Here is a 24,196-nt window from a genome sequence, read left to right on the forward strand (position 1 = left end):
ACATGGGGAGATGGAGAGAAGTGATTTGGGGGAAATTGGAGAGACTTGAGAGACTGTGGACTCTGAGAAACAAACTGAGGGTTTTGGAGGGGAGTGGGGTGGGGGGTTGGGTGAGTCTGGTGGTGGGTATTATGGAGGGCACGTATTGCATGGAGCACTGGAAGTGGTCCATAAAGAATGAATTCTGGAACAGTGAAAAGAAATTTTTAAAAAAATAAATAAAAATTTTCAAAAAAAAAAAGGAACCCAAAGGAACTATATCCGGGTATCCCACCCAATTTCCAGCCAGGAGGACCTAAGGTCAATTGCTTGGCTTTTCCTGGATTCCTGGCATTTGAATCCTTGTACTACTTGACATACTTGAGACAATTTCTTGTAACAAGAAGAAGCTTCTCAGAGAGCATCTATAACAAACATTACACTGCACAAGGGCTATAGTTGAGAGACTAGATCGGTGTTCAAGTCATTCTGTTTTTCAAGCTGACTATCAGCCTTGGTGGGTATGAGGGGCTATCTTCCCAGAAGGGATGGCTTTTTCTGATTTACATAAAGCCATTATCCAATAACCAAGCTATGTGTCAGTATGACTATCTGCCCAGAGGAGACCCCTTTTTCTAATTTGCACCAAGCCATCATACAGATTAGCTCTGATTTAGTGACATATTAAGGGATGGGAAATTTGATATGGCACTCTGTTCAATATATTCCAAAATTATGATTCAGTATATATTTTTATTAGCCTGCACTATCTTTTCAGCTTTTGTTTGAAAGTATTGGGCTATCAACGTGCTAGCTCAGAGAAGTTCCTTCCCCCAAGTTCCTCAGTGAAATGAAAGAGAAACAAACTATGGATTCTGAAAAAACAATCTGAGGGTTTTGAAGGGGTGGGGGGTGGGAGGTTGGGGGAATCAGGTGGTGGGTATTGGAGAGGGCACGGATTGCATGGAGTACTGGGTGTGGTGCAAAAACAATGAATACTGTTACGCTAAAAATAAATTTTAAAAATTAAAAAAAAAATGAAACCCATTGTTAGAAGCTGCAATGGTTAACAATCTCTGTACTGGGTCAACATGTCCTAGGAGTGCTGTTAACCATCCTGAACAGTGCACTCAGAAAGTTTTCCCTCTGGAGTAGTCTTGTATTTCAGAGACTCCAGAAGATTCTAGAAGTGGGAGCAGTTTTCTGGGATTCTTAATGGCCAGCATCACAGAAGTTGCTGTTTTTCTAGTTTTGTAGGTAAGCAGGCACTATAAACAAAACTCACAACCTATAAGTGCTGTGGGTGCTGACTGAGAGAGTGGGTATCAACTCTTCCCAGGAGCTTTTACACAGCCCTGTTGTGATTCCAAATGGCAGCCTTTTTGTGAAAGAGTGCCTTTGCTCATTCACAGCATAATCATGCACTGTCTCAATGATAAAATCATGCTCATCCTTTCTTAAGAAAAGATTTTATTTACTTATTTGACAGAGTGATAGAGAGCACAAGCGGGCAGAGCAGCAGGCAGAGGGAGACAGAGAAGCAAACTCCCCACCAAGCAGGCAACCCAATGAGGGGCTCGATCTCAGGACCCTGGAATCATAGCCCAAGCCAAAGGCAGATGCTCAACTGACTGAGCCACTTAGGTGCCCCAAAATCATGCTCATCTTGAAGAAGACAGGAGCATTAGCAACTTGACAAAAAATTACTCCATTTATGATAAATTCCACTTCAATCCAAAGGAACCTTGGTTCAGGGCAGCTTAAGAACAAGGAATTAGTGTTCTCCTATACAAATGGTTCAGCAAGTAGAATGGGTTCAGGGTTGGTTGATTTCAGAGGCTAATCAAATTTCCAGGTTGTTTACATCTCTCTGTTCTGCCATACACAATGAAGGCCTCACCTTCATGCTGAAGCCCAGAGTTTCATTCACACTTGATACCCCCCAAAGGAAGGACACTGTCTTTTTTATAAATCTCTCTTAGAAGCCCTTCAGTGGATTCCTACGCTATATTGTTGACTTGTATTAGCAAAATTATGAGGCCCACTCTTGGATGGCTCAGGTCATGATCTCCCAGTCACAGGATAGAGCCCCATGTTGGAGCTCAGCACTCAGCATGGAGTCTTCTTCTGATTCTTTCTCCTTCTCCCTTCCTCTCTGCCCTCCCCATTCATGTGCTCTCTCTGTATGTTTAAGAATGAATGAATGAATGAATGAATGAAATCTTTAGAAAAAAGGTAGAATAGAAGGTTCTCCAAATATGAATTTTAGAATTGTTCTTCCTAACTGTCAGAGCCTAATATTCCTGGGTTATGTATTGAGATTGATTTTCATGGGGCACCCTAGATAGTGCCATATATGATCAGGAGAGGGCAGTAAAAAGCCACCTGAGTCAGTCCTCTGTGGACTGGGTCTCCCCAAGAATCAATTTAGGAAAAATCAGAACCAAGGGGAAAATCTCAGAGTTGATGCCAGCAGAAATCAAGGAGGATCTAGAGCTGAAGCAGAGTCCAATGCATTTGTACTGAGACAGAGTTGAGGTTAAACACTAGAATCCAGGAGGAATAATCATGTCAGAAAGGTCTTGTTTTTCTGGGGTGAGCAAAGTGAAAGCTGGCAAATTTTGGTCAGATAGGAGTCAGACCAGCAGCATTTTTATTTTTAAAATAACATTTATAGTATATAATTACAAATATAAAATACATTCATTATAGAAAACCTAGAAACTCGAGAAAAAAAAGCCATGGGGGAAATAAAACTCATTTGGAATTGTTAACTCATCAGAGATAACAGTGTTGGTATATACTCCAACAACCATATCTATCAATCAATCATGTGTTTACCCAGATAAAATTGTGGGTCATGCATTTAACCATATGCCATCAATATTTCTCCTTGAGGTTATATATTTTTCCAAAATATCAAAAAAACCTTTCTGTATAGCATTCTACTATATGGATGTGTCATGAAGAATTTAGTATGCACTGTCAAGTCTTCAGAAGGTAATACTGGAACTTTGCACTGATTGAGGTCAAACCTCATACTCCAGATCAGACATGATGAAAATAATATCTTCAAAACTTGGGAAAATAAAAAACAAATAATCTCTGAGCCCAGTACCCTGGCCCATTTTAATTTTTGTTTATTTCATCCTAGTATTTGTCCAAATGCATAAATATTTTGACATGATTACAAGCATAATGTACAATAATGTACATAATGTACATACTGTATGGTATTTTTCAAAGAGCTGGAGCAAATAAGCCTAAAATTTGTATGGAATCAGAAGAGACCCTGAATTGCTAATAAAATGTTGAAAAATAAAAACAAAACTGGGGACATCACATTACCTGATTTCAAGCTTTACTACAAAGCTGTGATCACCAAGACAGCATGGTACTGGCATAAAAACAGACACATAGACCAGTGAAACAGAGTAGAGAGCCCAGATATGGACCATCAACTCTATGGGCAAATAATCTTTGACAAAGCAGGAAAAAATATACAGGGGGGAAAGACAGTCTCTTCAATAAATGGTGCTGGGCAAATTGGACAGCTATGTGTAGAAGAATGAAACTCGACCATTCTCTTACACTGTACACAAAGATAAACTCAAAATGGTTAAAAGACCTCAATATGAGACAGGAATCCATCAGAATCCTAGAGGAGAACATAGGTAGTAACCTCTTCGATATCAACCACAGCAACTTCTTTAAAGATATGTCTCCAAAGGCAAAGGAAACAAAAGCAAAGATGAACTTTTGGGACTTCATCAAATACAAAAGCTTCCACAGCAAAGGAAACAGTAAAAAAACAAACAAAAAAGAACAAAGAGACAACCCATGGGATGGGAGAAGATATTCACAAATGACAGTACAGACAAAAGTTGATATCCAGGATCTACAAAGAAATTTTTAAACTCAATACACACAAAACAGATAATCATGTCAAAAAATGAGCAGAAGACATGAACAAATACTTCTCCAATGAAGACCTACAAATGGCTATCAGACACATGAAAAAATGTTCATCATCAATAGCCATCAGGGAGAGTCAAATTAAAACCACACTGAGATACCACCTTACACCACCTTACACCAATTAAAATTAGCAAGACAGGAAACAACGTGTGTTGGAGAGGATGTGGAGAAAGGGGAACCCTCTTCCACTGTTGGTGGGAATGCAAGTTGGTGCAGCCACTTTGGAGAACAGTGTGAAGATTCCTCAGGAAATTAAAAATAGAGCTTCCCTATGACCCTGCAATTGCACTACTGGGTATTTACCCCAAAGATACAGATAGAGTGAAAAGAAGGGCCATATGTACCCCAATGTTTATAGCAGTAATGGCCATGGTCGCAAACTGTGGAAAGAACCAAGATGCCCTTCAACGGACGGATGGATAAGGAAGATGTGGTCCATATACACTATGGAGTATTATGCCTCCATCAGAAAGGATGAATACCCAACTTTTGTAGCAACATGGGTGGGACTGGAAGAGATTATGCTGAGTGAAATAAGTCCATCAGGGAGAATCAATTATCATATGGTTTCACTTAATTGTGGTGCATAACAAATAACATAGAGGACATGGGGAGATGGAGAGGAGAAGGGAGTTGAGGGAAATTGGAAGGGGAGGTGAACCATGAGAGACTATGGACTCTGAAAAACAATCTGAGGGTTTTGAAGGGGCAGGGAGTAGGAGGTCAGGGGAGCTATGTGGTAGGCATTATGGAGGGCACGCATTGCATGGAGCACTGGGTGTGGTGCATAAACAATAAATTCTGTTACACTGAAAAGAAATTTTAAAAAATTAAAAAAAAAAAACCAACTCCACACCAAATCCCAAACTCCATATTCTCCCTTCATTACCTGAGGAAGGAATGTGGTAGTGTTGGTGTGATTACCTTTCTGTAATTGTGCCTTGCTCTGTCAGTGTTTCATTAGGTAAGATGGGCCTCTAAGTCCCCTTAGCTGGACCTATGGAAACATTTAATGTGGGGCTTCAACACAGTGATGACTTACAGTAAGAGTTTGCTGAAAATCAAACCCACAATGAGATATTACCTCATACCTGTTGGATCACTATCATCAGAAAGAAAAAAGGTGGTAAGTGGTTCTTGACTCAGGTTGCCAGGATTCAAACCCAACTGTGCTTCTTTCCAGTGTTGGGAACCTTTCAATGCATTGTGAAATGGGAATGCTAAAAGGACTGAATTCCTATGGCTTCTTTAAATACTAAGAAGGTAATTCGTGTACAGCACTCAAAATAGTATCTGCTCACGGGGCTTAGAGATATACACCATATGGCCAGCATCAACAACAGCCACATTGTAGTGCAGATATCTTTAAGAGAAATCTCTAGTTTTGCCACATTATTCGGAAATGAGAATCTTCTGCAGAGCCTTCTCTGATCTCAGATATGAGGAAAAAGTAGAGAATATTTGAATATTCTTATGTCTTCTCAATCATCCCCTTTGCATACACAAGCACTATTCCCAGCAAAAGAAATCTCTTCACAATATTCCATTCTGTGGATCTCAAAATAGCTCCAGGACACCAGTGTCATGGATCACCTAGTTTGTGGTCTTACATACTTACACTTGTTGGAAAGGTTGTCTGACCATGTGTGAAGCCCCAGTCACATCTCCAGTAGTAAAGCAGCCCCGTGCATTTTGACCCTGAGCTTGTCCTGGCAGACATTTGTGCATCTATCTCTTGGGCTGTGTAATACAGATCCTCTGGGAGCAGAGGTCAGTGTTTTAGGTAGCAGAATTCTAGAAACTATTGCTAAAAGCCAGGGTATCGGGCAGGGGAAAATCAGTTTGCTCTAGTGGCAGACAGTCTTGAGCCAACAAGAGGGTGTGTATCAGGGGCACAGTTGAGTGCTTCCCAGGCTCTGGTTTCCCAGGAACCAGTGACTGACTGTTCTGGATAGAAGGACTTAACAGGGATGGGAGAAGCTGAGCTGTCACACTATCTGACAGCATTTTCATGAATGCATAATAGAAAGAGAAAAGAAGCAGTGCCTAGAACAACCAGCTAGAAAACACATTTGAATGCAGTTTTGGGGAAGAATTTTCTACAAGCAGGAGAAAACTGTTATATGCAAGTGTCACTAGAGCTCCAACGACCCAATGGCCAGAGCTGTTAGGATGGGTATGCTCTCTGTCTCTAACCACTAGGTGGTAGCTCAGCCCAAGGCTGGGAAGACAACGGCATAGACTCTGGTCCAGAAGAGGTGGCAACAGGGGGGCGGGTCTGCCAGGCTGCATAAAGGCAAGGGAACTGTGACTGAGGCTCAAGCTGCCTTAGCACTTGGTTCAGAGGATCCCATACTAGGGTGATGGCACTTAGCTGGTGGATGCCAGGTGCCCAGGCTGAGCCAACGTCCCCAGCGAGGAGCCCAAGCACTGCTGTGCAAGAGAAGAGGCACGGGGGAGCACTGGTAAATAGCCACACTTTCTATTAAAAACGCCTTGAAAGGAATGCAAAATCATGCCCAACTTACATGCGGAAGAGAGCTAATTGGATATTTAAACAGCTTGATATGATATAATATAATTGGTCGATATCTCTGAGATAGAACTAGACATAAAGAGCAAGTGATTACAGGTTAATAAATATTTTTTATTGATGATGAGAATGCTGACAAAAATTCTAGCTCTCTCACCAGATGTGCTCTGAGTTTGGAGGGCAAAGGCATTTTTGAATATAAATCAAGGGAGAGAAATTTGAGAAACAAAGGAGTGAAGTATCTTGCTCTAGTGTTTGGCAAATTTAAATCCCTTGGTACTTTGTACTGGTTTTATGGAATTTATGAGACAATCCATCAATCCGACGTTGTGGAATTTCAAATGCGGAAGTCAAGGGAAATATTTATTAAGGAGAAAACAGCATTCTATGAGCTGTTTAAGTTAAACATGAGTTAAACATGAGTTTAACACATGTGTGCAACTTTAATTTATGCCTTACAGATGGCAACTTTTAGTATGTGATTATGTTAAAATTAATAGATCACTATGGCTAGTCTCAGTTACATCTAGGGGGACTGAGTCCCAGCACATTTTAGAAGTGTGGTATCAAAAACCAATGATGTACTATACCTTGGCTAATAGAACTTAAATAATTAAAAATATATAATATATATAAAAAAAGAAGTGTGAGGACAAATGTTGAGAAGGCTCCTATCTTTTTCTCTTAAGAGAGAAAGAGGGCCTGCCAATCCTTCAGAAATCTGTGCCCACTTGAGGAAAATGCAGTGCAGTAGTCTCAGAAATGTAAAAATCAGACTGCAAGGGACTTTGTAGGTTGTGAGTTCAGGATATTTTTGAGCGCAAACTTAGGAGGCTGGACAATGAGCATAAAAAGTGAAACTGTCCTGGGAACACTGACATGTGTGGTCACTCCAGTAAGAGGTATGTAAAAGAATGGGAACCCAGAGTAAGGAAGGCAGAGGAGGCTGATGAAAATGCTAAGCCTGTGTGTTGGAGGGACACTAGTCCAGGGATCCAGGTAGACTGGGGCACACCAGTCTCATGTTAATGTGTTGAGTCCATTTAACCTTGTTCTTAGGTTGTGCTTGTGTTTGGCATGCTCTTGTACTTCTTTGGTAGACTGTTCATTTCTCAGAATCATGAATTAAAACCTGTTTTACAGTAAATCTGTTGCCAAGAAGAGGAGCAATGAATTCCTCATTTCACCTGCTTTTCTTGGATCTCAACCTGAATTCCACAGAAAGCAACTTTTCAGAACCAAATGTCAAGAACAAGTCTTCACCATGCAAAGAGATGGGCATTGCTGTTGAAGTGTTTCTGACTCTGGGTCTCATCAGCCTCTTGGAGAACATCTTGGTCATAGGTGCCATAGTGAAGAACAAGAACTTGCACTCCCCCATGTATTTCTTTGTGTGTAGTTTAGCAGTAGCTGACATGCTAGTGAGCATGTCTAACACATGGGAGACCATCATCATATACTTAATAAATAATAAGCACCTGGTGATAGCAGATGCCTTTGTGCGTCACATTGACAATGTGTTTGACTCCATGATCTGCATTTCTGTGGTGGCCTCCATGTGCAGTTTGCTGGCGATTGCAGTGGATAGGTATGTCACCATCTTCTATGCTCTGCGCTATCACCACATCATGACAGCAAAGCGTTCTGGAGTGATTATCATGTGTATCTGGACCTTTTGCACAGGTTGTGGCATTGTTTTCATCATTTACTATGAATCTACTTATGTAATCGTTTGCCTCATTTCCATGTTCTTCACCATGTTATTCTTCATGGTGTCTCTGTATATACACATGTTCCTCCTGGCCCGGACTCATGTCAAGCAGATAGCAGCTCTGCGTGGATACAGCTCTGTGCGGCAAATGACCAGCATGAAAGGTGCTGTCACCCTGACCATGCTGCTGGGCATTTTCATTGTGTGCTGGGCTCCGTTCTTTCTCCATCTCATTTTGATGATTTCTTGCCCCCAGAACCTCTACTGTTCTTGCTTTATGTCTTACTTTAATATGTACCTCATACTCATCATGTGTAATTCTGTGATTGATCCTCTGATATATGCTTTCCGAAGCCAGGAGATGAGGAAGTCCTTTAAAGAGATTATTTGTTGCCATGGTTTCAGAATACCCTGTAGGTTCCCTGGCAGATATTAAACAAAAAATTCTTCTCTCTGTGGCTCTCTTTTATCCTTGATTTACCTTATGACACAATCAGTTGGTGCAGCCAAGGAGTAAGCCAGAAAGCTAGAAATCAAAGCCATGCATTCTGTTTATTATTTTTCCATCTTGAATTTGTACCTCACTTATTTTCCCAGTGGCAGTTGTAGGGTCAGACATGCACGTGCTGCTTATCCATTTTGGGAATGGTCTGTGACAATCTCTTACTGTCCTACTTTCCTCCTACTTTTCCTCCCGCTCCTACTCATTTCTGGTGGTCTGATCTATCCTCCATCTAGTAAGTGTGTGCTCAGGGAAGATAAAACATAGCGGATGTTCATCCTTTCTAATGGAGGCTTAATACTCCATAGTATATATGGACCACATCTTCCCTACCCATTTGTCCATTGAAGGGTGAATACCCAACTTTTGTATCAACATGGATGGGACTGGAAGAGATTATGCTGAGTGAAATAAGTCAAGCAGAGAGAGTCAGTTAGCATACGGTTTTGCTTATTTGTGGAGCATAAGGAATAACACAGAGGACATGGGGAGATGGAGAGAAGTGAGTTGAGGGAAACTGGAGGGGGAGTTGAACCATGAGAGACTATGGACTCTGAGGAATTAACTGAGGGTTTTGGAGGGGAGGGGAGTAGGAGGTTGGATGAGCCTGGTGATGGATATTATGGAGGGCACGTATTGCATGGAGCACTGGGTGTGGTGCATAAACAATGAATTCTGGAACACTGAAAATAAATTTTAAAAATAAATAAAAATTTTTAAAAGTTCAATGAAAGTTTCAGATAAAATAAAATAGTTTTTAAAAAAACATTGTGGATGCTGGTCTCAGCATTAGGAACAGCTATAACTGAAATTACAACTATAACTGAAAGAAAAGCTCCCCAGGAGCAGTTTCATAATTTTACTTGATGCTCCTCAGAGTCATGCATGCTTCTCAGGGTAGAATTAAGTGGCCAAATTATTTCCAATTGAAATTTCTAGTTAATTTGTTATGGGATGTCTCTACAGTTCTCTCTTTTCCAAAAAAAAAATTTTTATGGTTTATGTCCATAATTGTCCAAGTATGGAATTAATTATACTGCTGTCAGTCATGTTTTTGTCATACCCAGACATAAACCTTCATGCTACAAATCTTGCCTCATGTGGTGTGAAAACTCTCTCTTATTCTGACACAAGGTTTCCAGATGACTGTTTTGAGGTCATGTCAGGGGCTCTAGGTGCCTCCCATCCTCCATGTAGCCCATGCCCATAGCCATGTTATCTTTGACCTTTTCAGACAGAATCTGTCTTGGATTCTGAAATCCCCTCACATTGCAATCTGACTCCAGAAGCTGGAGGTCAGGTGCCTACCTAACACAGGGAGTCTCATCTTCTCCAATGCAGAAAGGAGGGAGAAATGTTGAATTCAGATCTGCACTCTGCCTCCAACAGGCAATGTCACCTTAATCATCTCATTTCAGGTTCCACATCTGTGCTGAACTCACAGGATGGTCATTAGAACTGCATGAAAAAAATGTGATAACACCTTGGAAACTTGTGAAGCACCATAAAGATTTGCTATTTATTTTTTTTAATATAATTTTTTATTTTTTATAAACATATATTTTTATCCCCAGGGGTACAGGTCTGTGAATCACCAGGTTTACACACTTCACAGCACTCACCAAAACACATACCCTCCCCAATGTCCATAATACCACCCCCTTCGCCCAAACCCCCTCCCCCAAGCAACCCTCAGTTTGTTTTGTGAGATTAAGAGTCACTTATGGTTTGTCTCCCTCCCAATCCCATCTTGTTTCATTTATTCTTCTCGTACCCACTTAAGCCCCCATGTTGCATCACCGCTTCCTCATATTAGGGAGATCATATGATAGTTGTCTTTCTCTGCTGGACTTATTTCGCTAAGCATGATACGCTCTAGTTCCATCCATGTTGTCACAAATGGCAAGATTTCATTTCTTTTGATGGCTGCATAGTATTCCATTGTGTATATATACCACATCTTCTTGATCCATTCATCTGTTGATGGACATCTAGGTTCTTTCCATAGTTTGGCTATTGTGGACATTGCTGCTATAAACATTCGGGTGCATGTGCCCCTTTGGATCACTACGTTTGTATCTTTAGGGTAAATACCCAGTAGTGCTATTGCTGGGTCATAGGGCAGTTCTATTTTCAACATTTTGAGGAACCTCCATGCTGTTTTCCAGAGTGGCTGCATTCCCACCAACAGTGTAGGAGGGTTCCCCTTTCTCCGCATCCTTGCCAGCACCTGTCATTTCCTGACTTGTTGATTTTAGCCATTCTGACTGGTGTGAGGTGATATCGCATCATGGTTTTGATTTGTATTTCCCTGATGCCGAGTGATATGGAGCACTTTTTCATGTGTCTGTTGGCCATCTGGATGTCTTCTTTGCAGAAATGTCTGTTCATGTCCTCTGCCCATTTCTTGATTGGGTTATTTGTTCTTTGGGTGTTGAGTTTGCTAAGTTCTTTATAGATTCTGGACACTAGTCCTTTATCTGATATGTCGTTTGCAAATATCTTCTCCCATTCTGTCAGTTGTCTTTTGATTTTGTTAACTGTTTCCTTTGCTGTGCAAAAGCTTTGGATCTTGATGAAATCCCAATAGTTCATTTTTGCCCTTGCTTCCCTTGCCTTTTGCGTTGTTCCTAGGAAGATGTTGCTGTGGCTGAGATCGAAGAGGTTGCTGCCTGTGTTCTCCTCAAGGATTTTGATGGATTCCTTTCGCACATTGAGGTCCTTCATCCATTTTGAGTCTATTTTTGTGTGTGGTGTAAGGAAATTGTCCAATTTCATTTTTCTGCATGTGGCTGTCCAATTTTCCCAGCACCATTTATTGAAGAGGCTGTCTTTTTTCCATTGGACATTCTTTCCTGCTTTGTCAAAGATTAGTTGACCATAGAGTTGAGAGTCTATTTCTGGGCTCTCTATTCTGTTCCATTGATCTATGGGTCTGTTTTTGTGCCAGTACCATGCTGTCTTGATGATGACAGCTTTGTAATAGAGCTTGAGTCCGGGATTGTGATGCCACCAACGTTGGCTTTCTTTTTCAATATCCCTTTGGCTATTCGAGGTCTTTTCTGGTTCCATATAAATTTTAGAATTATTTGTTCCATTTCTTTGAAAAAGATGGATGGTACTTTGATAGGAATTGCATTAAATGCGTAGATTTCTTTAGGTAGCATAGACATTTTCACAATATCTATTCTTCCAATCCAGGAGCATGGAACATTTTTCCATTTCTTTGTGTCTTCCTCAATTTCTTTCATGAGTACTTTATAGTTTTCTGAGTATAGATTCTGTGCCTCTTTGGTTAGGTTTATTCCTAGGTATCTTATGGTTTTGGGTGCAATTGTAAATGGGATTGACTCCTTAATATCTCTTTCTTCTGTCTTGCTGTTGGTGTAGAGAAATGCAACTGATTTCTGTGCATTGATTTTATATCCTGACACTTTACTGAATTCCTGTATAAGTTCTAGCAGTTTTGGAGTGGAGTCTTTTGGGTTTTCCACATATAGTATCACATCATCTATGAAGAGTGATAATTTGACTTCTTCTTTGCCGATTTGGATGCCTTTAATTTCCTTTTGTTGTCTGATTGCTGAGGCTAGGACCTCTAGTACTATGTTGAATAGCAGTGGTGATAATGGACATCCCTGCCGTGTTCCTGACCTTAGCGGAAAAGCTTTCAGTTTTTCTCCATTGAGAATGATATTTGCGGTGGGTCTTTCATAGATGGCTTTGATGATATTGAGGTATGTGCCCTCTATCCCTACACTTTGAAGAGTTTTGATCAGGAAGGGATGCTGTACTTTGTCAAATGCTTTTTCAGCATCTATTGAGAGTATCATATGGTTCTTGTTCTTTCTTTTATTGATGTGTTGTATCACATTGACTGATTTGCGGATGTTGAACCAAACTTGCAGCCCTGGAATCAATCCCACTTGGTCGTGGTGAATAATCCTTTTAATGTACTGTTGAATCCTATTGGCTAGTATTTTGTTGAGTATTTTCGCATCTGTGTTCATCAAGGATATTGGTCTATAGCTCTCTTTTTTGATGGGATCCTTGTCTGGTTTTGGGATCAAGGTGATGCTGGCCTCATAAAATGAGTTTGGAAGTTTTCCTTCCATTTCTATTTTTTGGAACAGTTTTAGGAGAATAGGAATTAGTTCTTCTTTAAATGTTTGGTAGAATTCCCCTGGGAAGCCGTCTGGCCCTGGGCTTTTGTTTGTTTGGAGATTTTTAATGACTGTTTCAATCTCCTTGCTGGTTATGGGTCTGTTCTGGCTTTCTATTTCTTCCTCGTTCAGTTGTGGTAGTTTATATGTTTCTAGGAATGCATCCATTTCTTCCAGATTGTCAAATTTGTTGGCGTAGAGTTGTTCATAGTATGTTCTGATAATAGTTTGTATTTCTTTGGTGTTAGTTGTGATCTCTCCTCTTTCATTCATGATTTTATTTATTTGGGTCCTTTCTCTTTTCTTTTTGATAAGTCTGGCCAGGGGTTTATCAATTTTATTAATTCTTTCAAAGAACCAGCTCCTACTTTCGTTGATTTGTTCTATTGTTTTTTTGGTTTCTATTTCATTGATTTCTGCTCTGATCTTTATGATTTCTCTTCTCCTGCTAGGCTTAGGGTTTCTTTCTTGTTCTTTCTCCAGCTCCTTTAGGTGTAGGGTTAGGTTGTGTACCTGAGACCTTTCTTGTTTCTTGAGAAAGGCTTGTACCGCTATATATTTTCCTCTCAGGACTGCCTTTGTTGTGTCCCACAGATTTTGAACCGTTGTATTTTCATTATCATTTGTTTCCATGATTTTTTTCAATTCTTCTTTAATTTCCTGGTTGACCCATTCATTCTTTAGAAGGATGCTGTTTAGTCTCCATGTATTTGGGTTCTTTTCAAACTTCCTTTTGTGGTTGAGTTCTAGCTTTAGAGCATTGTGGTCTGAAAATATGCAGGAAATGATCCCAATCTTTTGATACCGGTTGAGTCCTGCTTTAGGACCGAGGATGTGATCTATTCTGGAGAATGTTCCATGTGCACTAGAGAAGAATGTGTATTCTGTTGCTTTGGGATGAAATGTTCTGAATATATCTGTGATGTCCATCTGGTCCAGTGTGTCGTTTAAGGCCTTTATTTCCTTGCTGATCTTTTGCTTGGATGATCTGTCCATTTCAGTGAGGGGAGTGTTAAAGTCCCCTACTATTATTGCATTATTGTTGATGTGTTTCTTTGATTTTGTTATTAATTGGTTTATATAGGTGGCTGCTCCCACGTTGGGGGCATAGATATTTAAAATTGTTAAATCTTCTTGTTGGACAGACCCTTTGAGTATGATATAGCGTCCTTCCTCATCTCTTATTAGTCTTTGGCTTAAAATCTAATTGATCTGATATAAGGATTGCCACTCCTGCTTTCTTCTGATGTCCATTAGCATGGTAAATTCTTTTCCACCCCCTCACTTTAAATCTGGAGGTGTCTTCGGTCTTAAAATGAGTTTCTTGGAGGCAACATATAGATGGGTTTTGTTTTTTTATCCATTCTGATACCCTGTGTCTTTTGATAGGGGCATTTAGCCCATTAACATTCAGGGTAACTATTGAGAGATATGAATTTAGTGCCATTGTTTTGCCTGTAAGGTGACTGTTGCTGTATATGGTCTCTGTTCCTTTCTGATCTACCACTTGTAGGCTCTCTCTTTGCTTAGAGGACCCCTTTCAATATTTCCTATAGAGCTGGTTTGGTGTTTGCAAATTCTTTCAGTTGTTGTTTGTCCTGGAAGCTTTTAATCTCTCCTTCTATTTTCAATGATAGCCTAGCTGGATATAGTATTCTTGGCTGCATGTTTTTCTCATTTAGTGCTCTGAAAATATCATGCCAGCTCTTTCTGGCCTGCCAGGTCTCTGTGGATAAGTCAGCTGCCAATCTAATATTTTTACCATTGTATGTTACAGACTTCTTTTCCCGGGCTGCTTTCAGGATTTTCTCTTTGTCACTGAGACTTGTAAATTTTACCATTAGGTGACGGGGTGTGGGCCTATTCTTATTGATTTTGAGGGGCGTTCTCTGAACCTCCTGAATTTTGATGCTCGTTCCCTTTGCCATATTGGGGAAATTCTCCCCAATAATTCTCTCTAGTATACCTTCTGCTCCCCTCTCTTATTCTTCTTCTTCTGGAATCCCAATTATTCTAATGTTGTTTCATCTTATGGTGTCACTTATCTCTCAAATTCTCCCCTCGTGGTCCAGTAGCTGTTTGTACCTCTTTTGCTTAGCTTCTTTATTCTCTGTCATTTGGTCTTCTATATCACTAATTCTTTCTTCTGCCTCATTTATCCTAGCAGTGAGAGCCTCCACTTTTGATTGCACCTCATTAATAGCTTTTTTGATTTCAACTTGGTTACATTTTAGTTCTTTTATTTCTCCAGAAAGGGCTTTTATATCTCTCGAGACGGTTTCTCTAATATCTTCCATGCCTTTTTCGAGCCCAGCTAGAACCTTGAGAATTGTCATTCTGAACTCTAGATCTGACATATTACCAATGTCTGTATTGATTAGGTCCCTAGCCTTCGGTACTGCCTCTTGTTCTTTTTTTGTGTTGAATTTTTCCGTCTTGTCATTTTGTCCAGAGAAGAGTATATGAAGGGGCAAGTAAAATACTAAAAGGGTGGCAACAACCCCAGGAAAATATGCTTTAACCAAATTAGAAGAGATCCCAAATCGTGAGGGGGGAGAAGGGATAAAAAGAGGTTCAAAAAGGAAGAAAGAAAAAAAAGAAAAAAGAAAGAAAAAAAAAAGAAAAGAATTAAAAAAAAGAAAACACCTAAGAAAAATATAAAAAAGAAAAAATATATGTATTATAAAAGAAAATGGTAACAGTTAAAAAAAAATTTTACCCGAAGGCGAGAAAAAAAAAAAAACAAAAAATGAAAAAGAAAAAAATTAAATTATCCGCAAGACTAAAAAAAATCACAGGGAAAAAGCCATGAGTTCTGTGCTTTGCTTTCTCCTCCTCTAGAATTCTGCTGCTCTCCTTGGTATTGAAACCGCACTCTTTGGTAGTTGAACTTGGTTTCGGCTGGATTTCTTGTTGATCTTCTGGGGGAGGGGCCTGTTGTAGTGATTCTCAAGTGTCTTTGACCCAGGCGGAATTGCACCGCCCTTACCCGGGGCCAGGGTGAGTAATCCGCTTGGGTTTGCTTTCAGGAGCTTTTGTTCCCTGAGCGCTTTCCGTAGAGTTCCGGAGGACGGGAATACAAATGGCGGCCTCCTGGTCTCCAGCCTGGAGGAGCCGAGAGCCCAGGGCCGCACTCCTCAGTGCGCGCTCAGAGAACCGCGCCCAGTTACTCCTGTCTGCCTGACCTCCGGCCGCGCTCCGAGCTCACCGAGCCTGCGACCGGTTCAAGGTCACCCCGAGCTGCGAGCTTACTGTCGGCTCTGTCTCTGTAGCCGGCTTTCCCGTTCCAATACCCGCAAGCTCTGCGACACTCAGACACCCCCGATCCTTCTGTGACCCTGTGGGACCTGAGGCCACGCTGACCCCGCGTGGGCTTTGCCCCGGGTAGCCTCTGGAGCGATGTCCCTCAGCGGAACAGACTTTTAAAAGTCCTGATTTTGTGCGTGGTTGCTCCGCCGCTTGCCGGGAGCCGGCCCCTCCCCCCGGGTTCTATCTTCCCGTTGCTTTGGATTCACGTCTCTGCCAGTCCTACCTTTCAGAAAGTGGTTGTTTTTCTGTTTCCAGAATTGCTGTTCTTCTTCTCTTCGATCTGCCAATGGATTTGTAGGTGTTTGCAATCTTTAGATAAGCTATCTAGCTGATCTCCGGCTAGCTGAAGTAGTCTCGGCCTGCTACTTCTCCGCCATCTTGACTCCTGATTTGCTATTTATTTTAAAGAAATGTTGCTGGTGGGATAAATACTAGGGGAGGATGCAGAGGGAAGTGGTCACTTGTCAGTCGTTAGAGCTGTGGACCAAAAACTTGGAGGCCTGCATTGCCACAGAGCAGTTCTGTTACCTTGGGCACATCTCTAACTGCTTTGTCTCAGTATTCTTATCTGAAGTGAAGAGCTTGGTCCTTACAGCTCTCATATTCTATTCTATTATTTTTGGTGTTAGTATATTTTGTTTTGGATATTCATGTCTAGACTGTTCCCAGTGAAGGAAATAGTATAAATAAAGTTAAAAATAAAGACCATTAGGGTCACACAATTGTGAACTGTTGAAGTCTATGGGGAAAGAGGAATGTCCTGGGTATAGTTCACACAAATAACTCATAGACATGATCCCCACCCTTGGCAGCTCAGTGTCCAGAAAACAAAAACAAAACCAGTGCTGGCACAAGCAGGAGAGTGCATAAAACATCCAACTCTTTGGAAAATGGCAAATTAGCAGGTTGTTGAACAACTAAAGTTCTTCAAATCATTTTAGCTGAACATTCCTATGTGTATCCATGCATGTAAGTGATCTCCACATACTTATGGTGGGAAACTGCAGCCCATGTTTGTATGGGATATCTCAGGAGCTTAGGTTCTGTGGAAGCTGGCCCCTTGGCCCACCTGCTCATCTTTGTGGCCTGTTGTCTTTAGCAGTTTCTAGAACAGAGTAGGGCCTCAGTTGATGTTTGTTATTGGTGTTAAACAAATGTGTACTCAATCTGCTGCCCAATAGCGGATTGTGTGGTAGCACTCACTGAGCGCTAACTGAGGTCATCAGGGCTTCCATCCTTGGATAGGATCAAACTTCAGCTCTAGCAGTTTACATTGGCTCCACCTGGGAACCCAGCCCTAGTTAGGTTAACTCTCTGCTCTGGTGCTTCATGGCTTCAAAGAATGTCTGATCTTTCTATAATGGTCTTTAAGGAAATGTTCAAATGTTTTAATCTCTATAAATGAGACAAAAATAACTGGTGTTCAGAGTTGTCTTCATTTGGAAAGAATACATGTATATAATGACATAGTAAATATCTGTAAATGAGACAATCCCTGGAAGCCAGCACAAAGTTCCCTCTGCATACATTAATATAATAAAAGCCACTTATGAAAACCCCACAGCAAATATCATTCTCATTGGGAAAAAACTGAGTGCTTTTTCTTTAAGGTCAGGAGCATGACTAGGATTCCTTCTCTCACCACTGTTGCTCACCATAGTACTAGAAGTCCTAGCCTCAGGAATCAGACAACAACAACAACAAATAAAAGGCATTCAAACTGGCAAAGAAGTAGTTAAACTCTCTCTCTTTAAGATATGATACTTTATGTCAAAAACCCTAAAGACTCCACCCCCAAATTGCTAGAACTCATACAGCAATTCAGCAAAATGGCAGGATACAAAATCAATGCACAGAAATCAGTTGCATTTCTACACACTAATAATGTAACTGAAGAAAGAAATTAAGGAATTGATTCTACTTACAACAGCACCAAAAACTATAAGATACCTAGCTTCCACAAGAAAACTTACAAACAACCTCCTCTCCAGACTAGGGAGGAACAATGGAAACAACATGAGCAAAGACGAAAGGAGAAGAAAGCAAAGGTTTTAGGAGCTCAGAGAGGCCTCATTATGGCTGAAGATTAATTTTTTAACATCCTGTAAATAGTGTTTTATTCTGAGCCCTTTCTTTAGTGTAAATACTTTTTTCTACTGTCTTCCCCACTTTAGTCAAAAGATTCTTCTGCTTTCAGAAGAAGCACTATCTATGTAGTGTTGAGTACCTATGTATGTGGTGTTGGCAGTTTTCCTCACATGCCACATCCCTGAAAGATGTTACTAACCTTAAAGCTCACAGATTCTTTCAAATGGTTTTTACCTATCTCTGTACAATTCAGTTTTCCAGGGACTCATCCTATAGATTCTTGACCTAGATTTTTAATGTCAAGTTCCCTCTGCTGACAGAACCGGAATCCTCTTCTAGACAGAAACATTTACATGATGGGAGGTAGTTCTCCCACTAACTTTAGTAGAACTTGGACCACTAACAAGCTGAGAAAGCCACCTCTTCCTCCTCTAGAAAATCCAGTAGTCTTAATGAAACAAGGAACCAAATGGGTTAGTGATGGCATATACTTTGAGAAGTGGTTTGTTACCTATGCATGTTTGTTCAAATCACTTGATGTAATTGCCATCCGTCACTCAATATATTCTTAAAAACTCTAAAAAAAAAAAAAAAAGGTACCTCTTACCTCTTACCAAAAAGGTAAAAGATCTGTACTCTAGTAACTACAGAACACTTATGAAAGAAACTGAAGAAGACAAGAAAAGATGGAAAGATATTCCATGGTCATGGATTGGAAGAATAAACATTGTTGAAATATCTATGCTCTCCAGATCAATCTACACTTTCAATGCCATTCTTATTAAAATATCATTGGCATTTTTCAAAGTGCTGGAACAAACAATCCTAAAATTTGTACAGAATCAGAAAAGAATCACCAGGGGAATATTGAAAAAAGAAAAACAAAGCTGAGGGCATCACAATGCTTGACTTCAAGCTATCTTACAAGGCTGTAGTCATCAAGAGAATATGGTACTGGCACAAAAATAGACACATATATCAATGGAACAGAATAGAAAGCCCAGAAATGGACCCTCAATTCCAGACCAACTGATCTTCAACAAAGAGGGAAGAATATCTAATGGCAAAAAGACTGTCTCTTCAACAAATGGTGCTGGAAAAATTGGACAACCACATGAAGAAGAATGAAATTAGACTGTTCTTTTACACCATAAAAAAAGATTAACTCAAAATGGATGAAAGACCTCAATGTGAGACAGGAATCCATCAAAATCCTAGAGGAGAACATAGACAGTAACCACTTCAATCTCAGCCATAGCAACTTCTTGCAAGACATGTCTCTAAAGGCAAGGGAAACAAAAGCAAAAATGAACTTGTGGGACTTCATCAAGATTAAAAGCTTTTGCACAGCAAAGGAAGCAGTCAACAAAACTAAAAGTAACTCATGGAATGGAAGAATATATTTGCAAATGACATTTCAGATAAAGAGCTGGTACCAAGATCTGTAATGAACATCTTAAACACACTCCCCACAAAAAAACAAATAATACAATAAAAAAAAATGGGCCAAGGACATGAACAGACACTTTTCCAAAGAAGACATACAAATGGCTAGGAGACACATGAAAAAAAGTGTTCATGGGTGCCTTGGTGGCTCAGTGGGTTAAAGCCTCTGCCTTCGGCTCAGGTCATGATCCCAGGGTCCTGGGATCCAGCCCCGCATCAGGCTCTCTGCTCAGCAGGGAGCCTGCTTCCTCCTCTCTCTCTGCCTGTCTCTCTGCCTACTTGTGATCTCTCTCTGTCAAATAAATAAATCTTTAAAAAAAAGTGTTCATCATCATTAGCCATCAGGGAAATTAAAACCAAAACCATGAGATACTATCTTATACAATGGTAAAAATTACCAAGGCAGGAAACAACAAATGTGGAGAAAAGGGAATACTCTTACACTGTTTGTGGGAATGAAAACTGGTACAGCCACTTTGGAAAACAGTATGGACGTTCCTCAAGACGTTAAAAATAGAGTTATCCTACAACCCAGCAATTGTAGTACTGTGTATTTACCCCAAAGATAGAGATGTAATGAAAAGAAAGGCCACCTGCACCCTAATGTTCATAGCACCAATGTCCACAACAGTCAAACTGTGGAAGAAGATGAGATGCCCTTCAACAGATGAATGGATAAAGAATATGTCGCACATATATACAATGGAGTATTACTCAGCCATCAGTAAGGATGAATACCTACCATTTGCCTTGACATAGATGGAACTGGAAGGGATTATGTTAAGTGAAGTAAGTTAAGCAGAGAAAGGCAATTATCATATGGTTTCACTCATATGTGGAACATAAGGAATAGCTCCTTAGTTTTTCTGTCAGTGTGACCCATCCACCTTCCAGCTACCCAAATTCATCACAAGTTTTCATCCCCTGACATCTCCTATCCTATTCTCAGTGCTTTTATAAATTCATTCCTTTTTATAATTTTTGACTGTCATTTTTAAAAGATTTTTAAAATTTATTTGACAGATAGAGATCCGAAGTAGGCAAAGAGGCAGGCAGAGAGAACGAGAGGAGGAAGCAGGCTCCTTGCTAAGCAGAGAGCCTGATGTGGGGCTCAATCCCGGGACCCTGGGAACATGACCTAAGCCAAAGGCAGAGGCTTTAACCCACTGAGCCACCCAGGCACCCCTTGACTGTCATTTTTCTATAGATTTTTGGGAAGAAGTGGGGATAGATAATTGAAGGAGAAATCCATTTTGAGCTGCACTTCAGGGCCAGCAGAATCCATCTTCTGTGTAAAGCAGAAAAACAGGAGGTTGCCCAGAATCCAGTGCCTGGTTCCAACTGTGGTTCTTAACAAGCACATGGCCACACCCAGGACAAGAGCCTTTCCAACATTAAGGAGGCATAAGAGTCCTTGGTACCTTGATCATGTCCTATTGACTTTCTTCTTACCTTGACTCTTAACCGGAGAGTGCAAAGCAATTGGTCAAAGACCATAACCTGGGTAAGAGGAGATGAGCAGAGTCCCTGAGGTGTCCATTCATCTGCTCAGCATTTGGTGGCTTTTCAAAGTTAATAGACAGACTTTTTTTTCTGCCAGCAGGTGGCAGTGAATGTTATCTCGCACTTACGTCCTATCTTCCATCTAACCCTCTGATCAGCTAGTTAAAGTGACTAGGAGAGAATTTCCCCCCAAAACCTCATTACTTAAAAACTAATAAAAAAAATCTTGCAATTTTCTATGTATTTTAAAGAATTATCTCATGTAATCTTTTAAGCACCATAAAAATAAATACACTGAAGCTCAGAGAGATTAAGTAAGTTGTCTAAATTGTATACCAAATATGTAGTTATCTTTCAGTTCAGACTCAGGGGTTTCAAAAATCGCTGCATTTATTTGTTGTTGTAAATCCTGGGATGTCTTTGCTTGTTTTGGTTTCCTGCTACACTTCATATAGGACCAATTCGGCTCCATGTTCCTTCATGGGATTCTGCATTCCTGCACCATGACATCTCCTGTGTCTGGGAGGTGAAGTAGGATGAGGATGGGAGGTGGTGGGTAGCTGAGGTTCTGGATAAGAATGATGGGTAAGCACAGATGCTAGAGGTAGCTATAAAATTCTTGTCTGGACCCATAGCTCTCCAGAAAGCTGGTATTATGGCTTCAGGCAGCTCGGAGTTTTGCATCCAAAAGGGGCACCTTATGGCTAATTATTGGGCATTGCTATGTTATGTGATGTAGCCTGGAAGCAGCAGCTTCTCATAAGAGGGTCATGTGGAAGAGTGGCATTGGGCTTACTCCAAACCCTTCTTCTGGGAACAGAGCAGCACAGACTCCTTGCTCCTCCCCTGCCCAGATATGAATGTAAGGAGGAAGTCCCCACATTTAACCCCTGTGGCCACTCCATCCCCCATCCTGTCGGGGTGGCTGCTGGAGGCACTGATAGCTTAAAAGGAGCACCTCATTTAATACTTTCTCTATGGGTCTGGATGAAGCATCCTTGTGGACCATTAGTACCTCACCCAAATATTTTCCCAGTGTTTTTTGCAGTACCTGGAATTTCTGAATTAATGCCACTTTTTTGGGTAAGTCATTGTTTTCTAAGTCTCCATATTCATCCATTTATTTATGTACCAAGCAATTATTGAGTCTCCAACATTAGGAACATAATAGTGAATAAGAGTCAGTTCTTTCCCTTAAGGGTTTCATGATCCATTGACTGTGTGTGACTCTAGCAGGAAATAAAATTGGGAGAGTCAAAATTTAAGGGAAAGGTCTGATAGGCAGGATACACCTGTCATGGACTGAGATCCCACCAGCCTGAATGGGGGCACTGGCTGGTCAAAACTGGGGAGGCCTGGTAACTGGGACACTAAGACAAAACTGGGATGAAAGAGTTTATAGTTCTGTCTAACAACATTTTATTCTTGTTCATAGGCATTTTTGTCACCCCTTTATTCTCCTCCCTGTCAAAATTCAAAGCTGAGAGGGTGTGTGTGTGTGTGTGTGTGTGTGTGGTCGTCAATCACCAGGGGTAGGCTGTCGTGGTTCCCTCCAGAGGTACTTGACTGGATGGTGTTTTGGGAAATTCATAACTGCTCTCCAGCTCTGTCCTTTCTTCTCAGACTGTAGTATGCTGCCCTGAGGTCCCAGAACCACCGAGTAGCAGGAGGAGAGATTTGAGACATTGCGGGATTAGATCTAGAAGATGGATAATCTAATCTCTGAAGAGAACTATGATTTTTCAGCTGATATACATTGGCTGCTGCCTTTTCCACTAGTACTGGAAGCCAACTTCATCTGCAATGATTTTTGCCTTCACGCCTACAAACCACTCACTCCTTTGTCACACAACAGCCAATTCCAGAAACTTTGTAAAGTCTGTCCAAACCTCAGAATTCTATAAATGACTGATGGTGCTCTTCACAATTCGTCTTTTGCTTATCTCTTTACCTTCATTTCTTGCTATTCATCCCTGTATTTTGTGTTTTTGTCACTCAGCACCACTTTTTTTCCTCAGTTGGAACCATGTTCTTGGTTTCTCTCCTCTAGGCCATTTCCTATCTAAAACAACTTGTATTCCGTTTTCTTCCTCCCCTTGATCAATTCTGCACTCCCTCAACACAGTTCCTCAGGAGACAGTGTCCATCCTCAAGTCTACTTGTCTGTACTAGGCTTCTTTATCTAGGTACTTCCCACTCAGCATTGGCTCTGTTTGTTTAATTGTCCTTATTAAGCACCAGACTCTAAGATACATGAAGGGGAGGAGAAGTGTCTTCATTTAGTTTTTTATCCAACAAATCTTTACTGAGTGGCTGCCAAGTGCCAGATTTGGCTAGGCAGTATGGGTACAATCATGAACATACCTGTGATTTTCAAAATTGTGCTTGCATTTTGTGGCTTTGGCTTGGAATAGTTTGCATGTAATGGATATTTGTGTTGTGAATGAATAGATTTTCCTAAACTGATTTATACCTACTTCTGATGCTTTAATGAAAAATATGGTTCTATATCATTTATGAGTTGTAACAAAAGCCAAGACTTGTACATCTTCTGCCAAGTCACAGTACCTAGCATACCCCTTAGCAGATGCATCTCACAGGTTGCAAGTGTAATGAATCCTGTGGAATATATTTTAACCAATAAGCTGACTGCAGGTCTCAATCATGGTGTAATCTCCTAAGAAATAAGGTGCATATGTAAAAACTCACAAGCTTTCTCCTTAGTAACTGTCCTACCTTGGGTTCTGGGGTTGAGTCAGCTTTTACAGTTGGGGAATGCATGCGCATGCATATACCCCACCCCCACTTCTGACTAAAGTCACTATCAGTGGAATTTATAACAGGATAGGAGGCTGAGATGTCATAGAAAGGCCTCAGAAGTATGGGGGGCAGTGAAGAGAAGAAGGGGCGCCAATTCTGGTCAGTGCTGCTTGTGTATATGAGTGCATTACTGTGTTATCAATACCTATAGTGCTTTGGTCCCC

At 40.7% G+C, this 24,196-nt stretch overlaps 1 protein-coding gene across 1 annotated transcript; it reads left to right on the top strand.

Moving 5' to 3' along the window:
• The first annotated feature begins 6,294 nt into the window (after positions 1–6,294).
• Positions 6,295–8,637, top strand: MC5R (melanocortin 5 receptor). The gene is made up of 2 exons (XM_059140097.1): positions 6,295–6,422; positions 7,634–8,637. The coding sequence occupies exon 2, from the start codon at positions 7,660–7,662 to the stop codon at positions 8,635–8,637; it is 978 nt and encodes a 325-aa protein (XP_058996080.1). The 5' UTR covers positions 6,295–6,422; positions 7,634–7,659.
• Positions 8,638–24,196: the final 15,559 nt, after the last annotated feature.

This window comes from Mustela lutreola, chromosome 11, assembly GCF_030435805.1.
Source record: "Mustela lutreola isolate mMusLut2 chromosome 11, mMusLut2.pri, whole genome shotgun sequence".
Lineage (NCBI taxonomy): Eukaryota > Metazoa > Chordata > Mammalia > Carnivora > Mustelidae > Mustela > Mustela lutreola.

What these genes read in the sequence shown, in the direction of transcription:
- MC5R (XM_059140097.1), top strand. Translation starts at nt 7,660, where the DNA reads ATGAATTCCTCATTTCACCTGCTTTTCTTGGATCTCAACCTGAATTCC.